The sequence below is a fragment of the Genypterus blacodes genome, unplaced genomic scaffold (assembly GCF_046128005.1).
Source record: "Genypterus blacodes isolate CSIRO-AG114 ecotype Tasmania unplaced genomic scaffold, CSIRO-AGI_Gbla_v1 ptg000021l_1, whole genome shotgun sequence".
NCBI lineage: Eukaryota > Metazoa > Chordata > Actinopteri > Ophidiiformes > Ophidiidae > Genypterus > Genypterus blacodes.
This window is the reverse complement of record NW_027466834.1, coordinates 2,639,424-2,654,154: the sequence shown is the minus strand read 5'-3', so window position 1 is coordinate 2,654,154 and position 14,731 is coordinate 2,639,424. Positions and strand designations below refer to the sequence as shown.

The window sequence follows — 14,731 nt, the reverse complement described above, 5'->3', positions numbered from 1 at the left end:
CCAGTGGTTTCCAAAGTGGGAGGGGGGGCGCGGCACGGGATAGGAAAATGAGCAATATGAATAAGTATCGCCTCAGGCAAATGAATGAGATGATACTTCTTCTGTCAGGTTTGACTGTCTGTTTTTACTGCGACCCTTCGGCTGGTTGTTTTTTTTATCAGCACCACCTCACAGTTTGCACCCATCAGCCGGTCTCACACATTGGAGTCGTTAGCTTGGCTAGCGGCTAGTTTAGCATTACAAGCCCAGTTGTGAGGGATTTAACTAATTATATATTATTAACAACTTATTTGTATCACAGCAGGAAGAATGAGCAATTACCCACTGCTAGGTAGGAGAGCCATGGCCACACTCCTTATTTTTGCCAAATCCTACCTACGTGAGTAGCCTAAATAAAAACAAAATACAGGTCAAAGCTGGACATTGGAAATGAACTAAGAGTGTCAGTCTCACAGCTGTAACCCCAATTTGAAAAGATCTGCAGCACAAAGCAAGCCCACACCAGTCACTGAAAAGATGTGCTGATTCAAGGTGTAATTTCAGGTTCTCTAATTTTCTCTCAGGGAGCTGGTGAAGTTTTAAAAGCCAGAGAGGTAATTTTGAGAAAATATTTTGAAAGCAGAAATGCTGTTACGCAGTACAAGTTACACAGTATTACACAGTTAAAAATATTCTAATCTAGCACAAAAAGTTTGGGAACCACTGATTTAATGTATAATTAAATACATATGAGTTATATAGATATAATTATAAATATAAAGATATAAAAAAATTTACTCACTTTGAAGCAGACTACAACATGTGTGTTATTGTCCTCTGTGAGCTATAGGATGCTTGAATTTCCCCAAGGGGATGAATGGAGTACCTATCTATGTATGTGTATCTTAAGCTACTGAATTAAAATAAAATTATTTATTATTATTAAATTAAATGTATTATCATTAAATGAACCATTTAAAAAACTTGTAGTTCTCTAAAAATTTAATTTTAATGTTTGTTGTCTGTATGTCTTCATTTAGGCCGTGAGTCTCACTTGTCACTAACAATCAAGGGAGAGGGCATTGGACCTCAACTCCAGTTGAACTATAACCTGATGGATGTGAAAAATGTATTCATTGGCGACAAAAATAGTTATGAGGTAAGGCAGCTATAACCCAGGGGAGTCACGGAAAAAACTCCCCATGTATCAAATAAACTTGCTACTTTGTCTTACTTCCATATGGAACTTGAACAGCCAATACCTTCATCAGATGAAATGTGCTCGCTATTACTTGACATTATTCATGTTTGCTGCAGTCCTCTTTATCGTGTTCATGGCTAAGGACATTTACTCATCACTTCCTGTGCAAATGTTTTAAAAGTCGTATGGTTCTAACCTGGCACTTCAGATTCAACCACAAAGCAGGCTTTCTTGCAAACTAAAGACACTGTACTTGATGCTTGTCCCCTCTCCTCCTCTCTAATCGTTGATCTGTTGAATATTAGTGGCATTTTGCTCCGTTCCTTTATTTTCCTCTGACCCGACATTGCCTTGTTTTGCATCGTCTGGTTTGCAATCTATGATTAGCTCAAATTTTATATCGTAGAATGATGATTTATTGACCTTGTGCAAATAAAGCTCAGAGCTCAATTATCTGATTCTTCTCACTCTCCAGGTGACAGTGTCCAATAAAGGATTAATTGATGCCCCTTTCAGACTGTCCAACCCTAACACCACCTTTGGCCAGTATTTCTCCTTCAGACCTCAGGAGGGTGTTGTTCCCCCTGGGGGCTGTCAGGTTGTGGAAGTCACCTTCCATTGTTTCATCTTGGGAACTTTCCTTGAGGATTTGCTTGTTACTGTCACCGGACAGCCTCAACCACTTACTTTGACCTTCAGGTGAGATTGACTACAGGAATATATATGTATATATACCTACTGTATATACACTGCCCATCTTCTTCTTCTTTTCCTTTCGGCTGCACCCTTCAGGGGTCACCACAGCAAGTCATCCGTCTCCATCCACCGCTATCCTCTGCATCCTCTTTTCTTACACCAACTAACCTGATAAAGTTGGAATAAAAAATCATTCCAACTTTATGGAATGAAGTTGGAGTGACTTTGAAGTTGGAAGTTATACCATATAACTTTGTGATATATATATATATATATATATATATATATATATACACACACACACACACACAGTGTACCGTGTGTATACAGTATATACTGTATATGCTGCCATATAACTCAGATCTCCAAAGTTGTCCCTTTAGGCCCAACCATTGCGACAAAGTGTAACTTGGTCTTAACCTGTTAAACAAGCAAACTTTAACAAACTTAAGGGACATTTCATATTACAACTTAATTTTTAAGGAGATTTTATTAATTAATATTCAACACAGTGGAGATAACACGGTTCATAACTGACCCTGTTATTTGGGCATACTTGTTATACTCTTTAATATTTATTTTAGAAATCTGCATATTAATTTCAGAATTAATTACTATTATGGCATATTATTTTTTCCCCACTTTTGATGGTTCCTGTTTTTTCCTTCTGTTTCAGGGGCAGTGTCATTGGTCCCACTTTCCACTTGAATGTTTCTGAGCTCAATTTTGGAGATATAGCTTTTGGTGAGTTTGAATTATGTTCCTGGCCAAGAAAAGATCCGAAGATGAGACATAATTTATAACAAATGTGTCAGCTATGTCGTCACAAGATCATCTTCAATGTAGGAGAGAGTTTTAGGAACAAAACATCATCTATGTTCAATGTACTGTATCATTGTATCAACGCATATATCACATTGGATTTCAATGGTTTGCTGTGACAAAATACAGCATCTTCCATTTTACCTTACTCTTCATGTTCCTTTCATTTTTTTGTCTCTCTTCACAGGTTTTCCACTAACACTAATCTTTACCCTCTTCAACACCTCCCTGGTGCCTATGACATTTTCCCTGCGTATCCCTGGGGATGGGTTAAGATCTCCCAGTTTGACCTGTGTTAAACAGGTGAGTGAGCTGTCCAGTAACCAATGGAAAGGCAGTACTGCAGGAGACCTTCAGTCACGACCTGTAGAGTTCACCCTCAGCCCTGCCACAGCTACTGTTCGTTCCATGTCGGATGTTGACATTAAGGTAAGTGCATTTCTGTCAGACTAAAGTTGAAAGAAAGAAAGCGGCCGTGGCTATCTGCTGTTTCTGTTTCAGTTTATTTGAACGTTATATTCCCTATTTTGCCTCATGGTCTAAGTTCTCCTTTCTCTCTCTCCCTCTGGCCTCCCTTCGAAAAAAAGTTGAACACAATAATAATAACAAATATACAACCTTCTTCCTTTTATCTGTCTCTTTTTTTGCCCCTCTCTCTGTATAAAAAACGGTCTCCAAAATGTCCCATAACTGTATTTGAACCTTCATGTCAAATGCTTGCTTCAATTACAATATACAAACAACAAAAAAAGAAAGAAAAAAATTTGAGCAATGCTCAAAAATATCTCCTTAGCTTTACCTTACAGAAATGAACATATGCTCGCCACTAAGATGCCAACATTTCAGTTCCAGAATAAATAAATAAATATGCCAGGTTGCTACAAGCTGAATAGACAGTTTAAAAAAAACTATTTGAAGTCTGAACACTTGAAAATTACCCTGAAAGAAAGGGTTCTTCCTTTAGATGAAACCACTCTGTTGGTGCTCAACATTCACATGTAGTATATTCACTGCTAATTTCAGTAACAACAGCAAACTTACTCTGACTTATCGGTTTTCACTTCACTAGTGCTGATGACACTGATCATAAATCTGGATATATTTAACATGTTGTTAGCTCATACTGAACATGTTTATTGTATGGTCAGGTGACACTGTGCTCCAATTCGGTGAGGAGATACAGGCTGGCATTAGTGGTGGATGTTGAGGGTGTAGGAGAGGAGATCATGAGTCTGCCCATCAGCGCCAGGTAAGACGCAAATATGAGAAATTACAGACACACACATAAACACATTGACACATTTACATTCTTATCTAAAGGTAAATATGCTAACACTGCTATCTGCTTTCACAAGATCCCATAAAATCACAGTTTCTCCATACTTACACTTCAATTTTGCCGGCAATGAATTTAAGTCTGTCACTAAGGCTTTGACTGTCAATGTGGTCCATTGAACGTGCACGCATGTGTCGACAAAGCAGTTGTGTATGTGAAATATTCAATGGATATTCAGCATATTTATGCATATGAATGTCACCTGCACCATCACTCAGAATGAGGCAATATTAATCTGAATGCCTCACAGCAATCACTGTCGTGGTACATTCATGAATTGGTTGTAATTAATAGACTGCAGGTTTGGCCTGACGTGTTGCAATTACTATTATGATTAATGATTAAACCAAGATCTTTTCTTTTTCCCGCTCTGTCTGTCTGTCTTTCTCCCTCTTTCATTTCTTCTTACTTCCTTTGTTATAAGGTGTGTTGTACCTGAACTCGTGGTGGAGACTCCAGTGTTGGACTTTCAAAGGTGTTTCCTCAATCACACACATGAACAGAATGTGTTGCTAGCAAACACCAGCTCTCTGCCTGCCTGCTATGGTTTGCTTGACCAGGTGAACTTTTAAAATCAATAATGTTGTTTTGTTGTCATTAAAAATGAACTGAAACTGCAGTGTAATTTCTATGTCTCCTCTATCTATGTCCCTCTGTACAGGAATATGAAGAGAGTCCCTCCTTGCTTTTTGGCAGTTCCGTTCCCAGAGGAATTATCCTTCCTCACACTTCAGCTGAGATTCCTCTTCGTTTACTAGCAAAGACAACGGGTAGACTTCATCACACTGTGCACATTGCTGTGTTTGGAAGTGTCCTGCCACCCCTGGTCAGTGGAAGTGTGTGTCTGTGTATGTGTATGTGTACTGCATATTCTGTACTGTATACTGTATATCTAGCTATTTTTCTATATGTGTAGGGTTCTAGTAATTGTGAGTCCTGTTTGTACATGGGTATGTATTTTCCTCAGGATTTCAGAATTAATTCTTCCTCACCTCTCCCCCCTCTCTATTCTCAGGACGTGGTTGTGTCATGTATTGGCCAGGGTCCAACCGTTCATATTCAGAGCTCACGGCTTGACTTTGGCAGAATCCCCGTTCTGACAGACATTACTAGAACTCTACACCTGTTCAACCACTCACCTATCCCAGCCTTTTTTACGGCTCGCATGGTACGTAGACATACAGATATACCACATATCAGCATCAACATATGTATGTTTTTATGTAGTTAAATTAAGCATTTTGCAATTTTAAGTAAAATTGACAAATTCACATTGACAAAAAGCCATGCATTTCAGCAATTCTACAGCTCCGAGATCTAGTGTGTGTGCTGTTACAGAGTTAAATGACTAACATCATCATTAGCATGGGTTTTAGAACTGAATCTGATGTACACAGTACCTGTCCACCAATGCCCTACCGGCAGAGCCACTTTCAGACTTTGTCTGCTGTTCGGACTAATTAATGTTATCTAATTGGATATGTAATCATTGAGATATTGGTTCAATGCTTTGTTAGGTCTAAAAATAATTAGTTGCCAATTCAATTGTTTGGGAATAAGCTCTTTTGTTCTGTGTGGATGTTATTGCATTCACATGAAGAATCTGCCAGATGCTGACATTGTATCAATTCAGGATAGCAAGAATGAAATGAGTCCACATGATATAGGAAACTGAAGTTTGAGGTGTGCTCTCTTTTATGTAAATCAGAGGTCTTTACTGAGGTTGGCAAGTTAATGTAGTGAAGTGGAGCATTAGCTGTGACTGTGGGATAAAATCATATTTGAATATGACTGATCCATTTACACAACAAGCTTTTCTAAACTGATATATTCTCACATACTTTTTGTACAGCCGTTGTTAATCATACATTTTTCATGAGGAAAAACACAATTAATAATAATGATAATATTATTAAAAATGTCTTGCATATTATTCTAATGTGTCAGTCAGTAAATATATGAACTTATTCATAGTGAGTTAGAATTATTCTATTTGTTTAAAGAATGACAATAATCATTATATTTATCTTCGTCTGTTATATTCTTGATATGCTCAGTAGTATTTCACTTGCCCCCTGAAAACAGTGACCTGACAGTATTGCTTGACATTCCTAAAGAGCAAGCTGGTTGACATATACAGTACAAACAAACCTACCCACTCACACACATGCACACACTCCTAGGAGTGCAATTGTGTGACCCTGTCCTGTCCTCTAAGGCTGAAACTATTGTGAGCCATAGCAGGTTTTAGGGGAGGAGTTTCTCGCATGCAATCTCAAATGTCAATGCAGATTCTGCTGAAACACTTAATTTTGATTAATAGTCCAGTGATGGGAAATTCTGAGGATAGTGCAAGAAGTATCCACACTTGCTTGTTCTTAAGTGTAGAAGCTCATCAGGAATTAAACCAAGACTAAAACCAAGCATTACTAGTAATCTGATATAATTCAAAGAAGCAGCAGTGAAGCACAGACACACATACAGAAAGAGGGGGGAAAGGAGAGAGAGATAGAGAGAAAGAAAGAAGGTTGTATTATTATTGTTGTCGTTGCTTAACTGTTTATGTAGACCCTGAGGTACAGTAGGCATTATGATGAATATATTATGTTCCCCTTTTCATCAGAAGGTGATCTAATATAATGTATTTACCCGAATACTACATTATGGCAATATACGTCACATTATCTGTGCTATTCTGACATATAATTCATGGTACAACCAATGTATCAGTAGTGAGTCCAAATTTGATAAGCCATATTTGACGAGTTGACTGGTTGCTGTACCCATACCTTTACGTTGATGATGGTCATTCAGGAAACACCACATATTCAGTCTGCATACAAAAGCAATCAATGCTAATAAACCTTAAGCCTGCAGCAGGTTTGTGATGTGATTATTTAGATTCTCGTTCCTTTCTCTGGGGAGTCAACCTCTGCTCCTCCTCCTCTGACTCCACCCTCCTTTACCATCATCACCCCTATATCGACCCAGTCTGAGTCCACTTTCAACACTTCACCCAACCACACAACTGCTGAGAAAGTGATCTATGCCTCCTAAAGTCGCTCAATAGTCTAATGTGAGGCATTTGTCTTTACAAGTGCCATTCCCACAAGGATAGGTCTTTAACAGAAAAGTCCAATGAAACCCCTTTTTCCTGTGAGAGCCACAGAATTATGGATACCTATTTATACACATTAGTGAATCTGATTAGATTATTGGCTAACTTGCTTTAGAAAATCAAAGAAAATCAAATACAATGACATCATATTTGGTATTAGTCGGTGTTAGGGTTAGGTGGGCATAGTGTCAGTGAAATTAAACATTGCCACCAATATTAAGCATTGAGTCTATGTAGAGTAAATGTTTTGATGTGAAACAGTGTAAATCAAATTTCACATTTTAAAATGAGATTTCATTGTTAATTATCATTCACCTTTTCTCATTTTGACCTCAAACTTAGGTCAATAAGACAACACAGGTGTTAGTTGTGGGCTCCAATGTTTGAGTGAGGAGATGTGCTGTCAATAAACAATCTTCTGCAGTGTGTTGTCCTATAGGCTGTGAAATCATGAGACTGTCACTGCAGCTGCAGGGAGTACGTTCTCAAAATCCTAATTAACTGTTAATGGTCAAGTCATCCATCAAAAACATGCTGTAAAGCACATTGATTGTGGTCTCAACCACTGCTTGGTCAGAGGTACACATACAGTATATACAGTACAGTGAGCACATCAGTAGGCTGGCTAGTTGAAATACTGGAGAATAATATACATCTGTTTTCTTATTTTATTAAAATAGATGTAACTGAACTATACACAAAGATAGGAATTAAAAGGATTATTGAGTATGTCTTTTCTGCTGCTCTAAATTCACAGGACAGGATGATAACTATGATTGCATCTCTCTTTCTTCAGGCCCGTGGAAGGTCCCAGTGGCATGTTTTGCCCCATGAGGGCAAAGTGGCAGCAGAGGGCCAGCTGGAGCTCAGGATAGTGACACATTTGAGGGACACACTCCACTTCCAGGATAAGCTGGAAATCGCCATCCAGGACAGTCAAATGCACATTGTTGATCTATCCGCCACAGGCACTGGTACCACAATTGTCAGTGACCTGCCGTTTGCTCCCAGCCTTGACTTAGGCACACACTTTAGGTAAAATGAAACAGATCACTGTCCGAAATATCTGAAATTTTGACATTATCATAATCAAAATAGGGCTGGGCCGAAGGGCACAAGGCTGAGGCTGAGGCTATGAGTGATTGGTAGGGATGGTGTGAAGGGGGTGAAATATCAAGGGGAAAATGATTTTATTGAAGGTGAGAAAGGTTTGCTCTGGTCATTAAACTGAAGCTGCAATTTAGACCTGAAAACTGTTGAGTAGAGTTAAGCAATGCTCTTGGAGATGTCAGGTTAATAGTCTTACATAAAAAAGCCCTAAGGGGTGATGGGATTGGACCCTCCTTGGTGGGGAGGGGGGGTCCTGTTAATGACCACTGGAGTTATTCTGCTGCCAATTTCGTGCAGATCTTAACTGTGCTCTCATTGTATTTTCAGCCATGGGTCATGCCAGTATCACTTTAAACTGACCAACTACGGTCAACGGAGGCACCTGATGTACTGGAGGTCTGAAGGCTCCTCCCTGTTTCCTCAAGGCTTGTTACGCTCCACTAAAACGAACAAAGAGAAAAACATGTCTGGCCGAAGCTTCCTGCCCTCAATTTCTGCTTCCAGGCAGAAAGATAATATAAGTTGTGGATCCTTGGTCTCCTCCATCCGAGATAGGCCAGTCTTTAGCCTGAGCCCTATTCGTGTGGAGCTTTTTCCTGGGTGCTCTGTTGACATGTTGCTGACTGGATCTTCAGACTGCCCCAAGGTGAAACACATATGCATACATTTATAGACACAATTAGATAAATGTAGTGTGCCAATTATATTGAAGTTATGGAAATGTTCATATCTTATTATCTCCACAGATTGTGCAAGAGCGCCTGGAGTGCTATGGCATCGTGGGTCTTCAGGGCTGTTATGAGCGCATCATGACTGTGGATGTTACATGTCACTTTGTGGCTCCTATGCTCAGCATTTCCACCAAGCAGCTTGACTTCTACATAGAAAATGTTAGTCATTTAGAAATTGTACATAACTACATAGTTGATAACCTGCTGAAACAACTTAATGGTGTCAACATTGCTGGAATTAGAGTATTTATGAACATAACAGAAGTTATCCATCAAAGGGGGGGGGATTTACAGTGCTGTACCTGAGCCATGTGTTTATGTTGCTGTATTAATTGCCTCTGCAATATGTTTTTATGTGTTATAGGCCCCAGGAAAAAGTCTTGTGCCCCTGTATGAGATGCTGGTCTTTAAAAATGTATCATCTCTATCTCTACACATAGAGCTCTCTGTTGTAGAGCCCTTCTCTCTGTGTGAAGCTGAGGGAAACTTCAGCTCAGCTACTAAGGTACACATCTCTTTTAATCTTTTAATTACAGCTGCTATATAGGTTAACGCCCATATTCCTACCTACATTAATCGAGAATGTGCAGTACATATTAAATCAAAGAAACTCACATACAGTGCACAACACAATGGCAAATTTACAAACATACACATATACTAGAATTTGTCCTCTATTCAGTCCAAACTAACCAACAGCAGCAACAGGCATATTCTCCAGTGTACCCCATGATGTAGTTTTAAAGAAACAAAAATATTTTGAACTGCAGATATCCCCAAATTCTGCGATTCTGTGTCAATCGACATCTTGTTTGTACTGAGTATGTGTGCAAGTTGCAGAAGAAACCTCAATTAACACATCAATCACATTTAATGCATCGAGTCAGGTAATTCATTACCTGGCTGCATTACTCAGTCTCATAGTACAGCTATAATAGCTTTATTTGGATAAGTATTTTTTGTTTTTTAAGCCATTACAACTTGGCAACCATATCTTATCAATGTCATCGTACTCAAGCCATTACAACTTTGCACTAACTTCTACACATTATACGTGTACAAAAAAATCATGATCATCAAGTTAATAGTCTCATGTTGCAGATAAAATGATTTCCTGGATAACACACCTGTGTAACTAGGTTTTTACTATGTCTCTCCAGTCCATATTTTTAGGTAATGGGAAACAGGCTGAGGTGTGGGTGTGTTTCACTCCATCTTATTATCAGGATAAGATGTCACATGTGGTGTATGAGGTAACTTTTTTGTGAAACATGTGTATTATGTTGATTTGTCTTTTGTGTCCAATCCCTTATTTATACCTATTTACAAATTTGCCTATAACATTAACTAATTACATGTCCTTCCTCCAGTTCCTTCAGATATGCTACCAGGGACATCCACAGCAGGATATGGTGGAGCTTCATGCTGAGGTCCACTTCCCCAATCTCCATTTCTCTTCCACTAGTGTGGACTTTGGCTGTGTGCTCAACCGCACAGAGAATCAAAGACAACTCACAATGACCAACTGCTCCCCACTGCCTGTGTCTTACCACTGGACATTCGTGGTGGACCAAAGTCACCAGGCAATAAGGTACATTTATACTGATGTGTCCTCATAATACTGTATCAGTTAGACTCCAAAACTGAGATTACATAGTAGACTAAAATCGGGGGCAAGAACAAAATGGATCTGCGTCATATATTAAACTGTCAAATGGAATAAGTTAGAATAGTAGCTTAGTATTTAACCTTCTGAATTGTAAGCCAAATCCATTATAAATTCCCTGTGGAAGACGGATGTACTGATGCTGTATTTTACACGCATTACAAGCTGCCTCATTCACACGCCTTTAGTTTGGCTCCCCTCACTCGAAATGCACTGGTAATGCTATAGTAGTCTATCCATGACCTTGAACTGAACTGCTACCACTCTGAAAGGTTTATCACCCTCAACCTTTTCCCCTTCCCCCTCTTTCATCTTTTGATATCCATCCTTTCTTTTTCCTCCTCTGCCTCATCTCAGTCTTTTGCCTTGCCTATTTATTGAGTGTTCTTTCCTAACTTTTCCCTACAGCTTGTGCTTCCTTGGTCGACTACTCCATGACTACCTAATCCTCATCGCCTTTCTCATCTCCTCCCTTTTTCTTTCTTCACCCTTACCTCTTATATTAGCAATCTGTCTCACCGGCCATCTTGCTAATTAATTGGAGACAGCTGTCTGCGGCACACGGTCTCTCCCTGTTCTCGTCTTGCTTAAAAATCCACATTATCAAACCATGTTCAGCTAATTTTATCCCAATCAGTAATTAAACCACAGCCCTTAGAAAGGAAAACATCAAAACAGCTAACTATTTTCTATCAATCCATAGATAAAGTCAGTACAATAGCTTGCAACGTCTTCTCCTTCTATTATGTCAATTAATTTCAATTAATAATTAAACCGGTAGTTGTTTATTGCTTATTCCATCCACTGTGGATGATTTCCCTGCAGCTTCATCTATGCCTTGTAGACAAACTTATCACTCAAAACTAATTACTTTGGGTGCTTTAGTGCATGTTGGGCTCAAGCTAGAAGCTTTTAGTTTACAAAAAAGATTATGTCTGGATCTGATGCCAAACAGATTCTTGAACATGCCTCGGATACATTCGGTGGACGTACAGGGAGTTTATTAAAAATGCAAGCACATGGGTCAGAAACATCTTTAAAAATTATTTACAGAGTGCTTTAGATGAGCCATAATATTATTATTATTTACAAATAAGATAGCATGATGATTATGGCATTAAGATTTTTTTAAAGTGAAAAACTCAAAGTACAACTTCAAGGATAAAAAACCTTTATTTAAACTTTGGTTGCCATATTAAAGTACACCTGCACATTTCAGCTGGTCAGTTTCTGTTAGGGTGCAGCCTTATCATCTTCACACTACACACTTTTAACTTTAGCCACTTGAGTGGCTCATATTTCGTAGCTTTTGATACTGGGTCCCTTGCTACCAGTAGCTCGTGACCCGGTTCTGGGCGAAAGGTTCAAAGAATACGTACATTTGACAACACAATGTAACTTAGAACTGTTAAAATTTCTATCCAATCTAATTCACAAACATTCCGCCCCCTTTTGTCACAAAACGATGATAAACCAAGCAGCTGTCAGTCCAACACATGACGCTGCTGTCAAGTTTGGTTAAGTGACATTTGACTAGCAAGCGCACGCCGCACATGATGAAAAGGCAAGGCAGTTCAAGACAGTATGATGATATGATTATGATAGCTTTTCTCCGTGCCATGAACACGGGGAAGACTGAATGTTTGAACTGATGTAGTGCCATTCGATCAAATCACATGAGGACAGACAACGATCATAACATCAAGCAGGGAGGGGCGGGGCGTGCTGACCGTCTACTACAGGTACAGAGCGGGATAGAGAGAAGCAGTGATGAATGACAGCAGGAAAAAAGTAGCATTTGGATGCATTTTAACAATTGTGACAACATAAAGGCAGTATGCAGAATCAAGACGTCAAGTCGAGCAGGGTCCACAAAAAACCTTCACAGACATGAGAACTGTGCATCCAACAGTTCAGTTGGAAGAAAAAAGAAGCTCCACCCAGGCTTTCAATCCAGTGTATGTTCTTCCAAACAGGAAAACACGCCATTCCAAAACTGTACGACAGAGAACGTGCTTCACTGCAAGAACATTCTAGAACTATTTTAATTCCTCATGAACATAGCACCACACTCTCTGTCATCTCACTAACATCAGAACAAACGGAATGCATGTGAAGTACAGATGATATGGGAACTACAGGGAATTCCATGAATTACAGAGAATGTGAAAGGGAAATTGTGACAGTGATATGTGTACAGACATAAAATGTGAAATTTGAAAGGTATAGTATTGGTAAAATAGTAAAATAAGTAACTAATGTAAAGAAAATAATAACATTTTTTTGTTTTATGGCTGTCGAAAGCCATGGTGTGTTGATGTTAGAGATATGAGAATGTCAGAGTGGGCCATATCTGCTGAGCCCTTGCAAAGTTATCATTTGCTGTCTCACCATCTCATCCTGTCTGCATCAGTAGGTTATATAGTTTTTCTGGACTGGAAGACTCCTATCCAACACAATTTGCCTATTCTCTAAATGCTAGCCTATAATGTGGCCAACCTCACATTTTACATTGCCTGACCCCTGTCATCTTCCCATGGCCAAACTGAAGGCAAATTAAAAACGGTGACTTGTCTGCACCTCAGACTGCCTGCACAACAGGACCCCCTGCTGGATGTAGCACTACCATGCACAAATTATGAAACAGAAATACCACATTGTGGGTAATTTGAATATAAAATGTTTTCACTTGATAGCTCCCCTGTATGCATACCCTGAGGTCCACACACACATACACACAGATAGCAAGAGAGAGAAGGAAAGAGAGACTGTTGACATAGGCAGCATTTGATGATTCAAGTGAGATGCAGTTTTGTCATACACAGCTTTGAGTTTGCTTCACACACTAAATCTTTTCCATTCTCTTCCATGTTTATCAGCATTTCCCTGCAATCTATCCTGACCTGTTTCCTGCTGCTTGCCCATTACAATCCTCTTAATTATAGAACACCCTAATTAACTTGATGGATGCAACCAGTCTGATCCCACAGGGAACAAGAGAGTGGGAGAAAAGAAAAAATGAGAGTGAGAGTTCTTTGTAGTGTGGGTTTGTTGTGGCAATATCTGGAGTACCAGGGTGTTCAGCAGAGACCAGTCAGAGCTTGTCAGAGTAAGCTAAGTTTATTCACATTTTCAAATGGAGGAGAGTGTGCATAGGATGCTCACCTAGCTCTCTCTGGCCCACAAAAAGAAAAACACTGTCGTATATCAGAACCTATCAGTTAGGCTCGCAACCTATACCATATATGGTGAGAAGAACCCTGTTACTTGGGCAAATTGTGACTTTATGACCTTAAGGCCAAAACCAGGCACCAAAACCAGATACAACCGGTTTTCTGCTGGACAGGAGAAACCCTGAACAAAGGCCAGTACAAGATCCATTGTATAAGCATACTAATACATACTAATACATAGTGAGTATAAAATTGCCAGTACAGGTTCTAAAGCCCTTCTGCGGTATAATAATACAGTAAGTTTTAATTCTTGGTTTGATATATAGAGGACTGTTGATTGATTGCACTGTGTATATGTTTTCCATGTCCATGCATTCCTGGACAGGTTTTGGTATTTGTCCATATTAAAGCGCTGCTTTGTTGGATGGTATGGTACCATATGTTATATGTATATTCCCCCATGTTTCATCTTCTGTATGCATTTAATTTACTATGCAGTGGACTTTATTTTCATATTGGAAAAATAAATTTTACTTCAAAGTTGTTTTCAAATAAATTCTCCATATTTTTCATCCTTAAAAGAGAGGCATATGCTGCCAAACTGTCAGTGGAAGAAGAGAACCAAGGAATTCCAGCAAATGAGGCTGAAGAAGTGAGGGGTTCCCCTAAAGAGCCTTCTGCTGCCTTGTCAGTTCCTTGCAGCTCCAGCACTGTTTCAGATGAACAGATTAACACCAAACAGTGTCCTGCTTGTGTGGAAGAGGTAGGGAGATGTTACCATGTCAACACCCCACTGCTTCCCCCAGAAATAATTTATGCCAAAGTTTTGAGGAGCAAGAAGCCGGTGGGCAAGCCATCCCTATGCTTCAGCACTTGAAGTAGACACACACCTACACGGC

General features: G+C 39.3%; 1 protein-coding gene across 1 annotated transcript in view; it reads left to right on the top strand.

Moving 5' to 3' along the window:
• Nucleotides 1-14,731, top strand: part of LOC142991842 (hydrocephalus-inducing protein homolog) — a 65,228-nt gene that overhangs the window by 17,934 nt on the left and 32,563 nt on the right. Inside the window, exons 13-28 of the mRNA XM_076142002.1 lie at nt 1,020-1,138; nt 1,656-1,879; nt 2,553-2,620; nt 2,886-3,127; nt 3,847-3,947; nt 4,459-4,594; nt 4,696-4,860; nt 5,050-5,202; nt 6,559-6,561; nt 7,949-8,187; nt 8,590-8,908; nt 9,009-9,152; nt 9,358-9,498; nt 10,154-10,246; nt 10,364-10,584; nt 14,415-14,595. Of these exons, the coding sequence (XP_075998117.1) occupies nt 1,020-1,138; nt 1,656-1,879; nt 2,553-2,620; nt 2,886-3,127; nt 3,847-3,947; nt 4,459-4,594; nt 4,696-4,860; nt 5,050-5,202; nt 6,559-6,561; nt 7,949-8,187; nt 8,590-8,908; nt 9,009-9,152; nt 9,358-9,498; nt 10,154-10,246; nt 10,364-10,584; nt 14,415-14,595 (2,549 nt within the window). The remainder of the gene's footprint in view (nt 1-1,019; nt 1,139-1,655; nt 1,880-2,552; nt 2,621-2,885; nt 3,128-3,846; nt 3,948-4,458; nt 4,595-4,695; nt 4,861-5,049; nt 5,203-6,558; nt 6,562-7,948; nt 8,188-8,589; nt 8,909-9,008; nt 9,153-9,357; nt 9,499-10,153; nt 10,247-10,363; nt 10,585-14,414; nt 14,596-14,731) is intronic.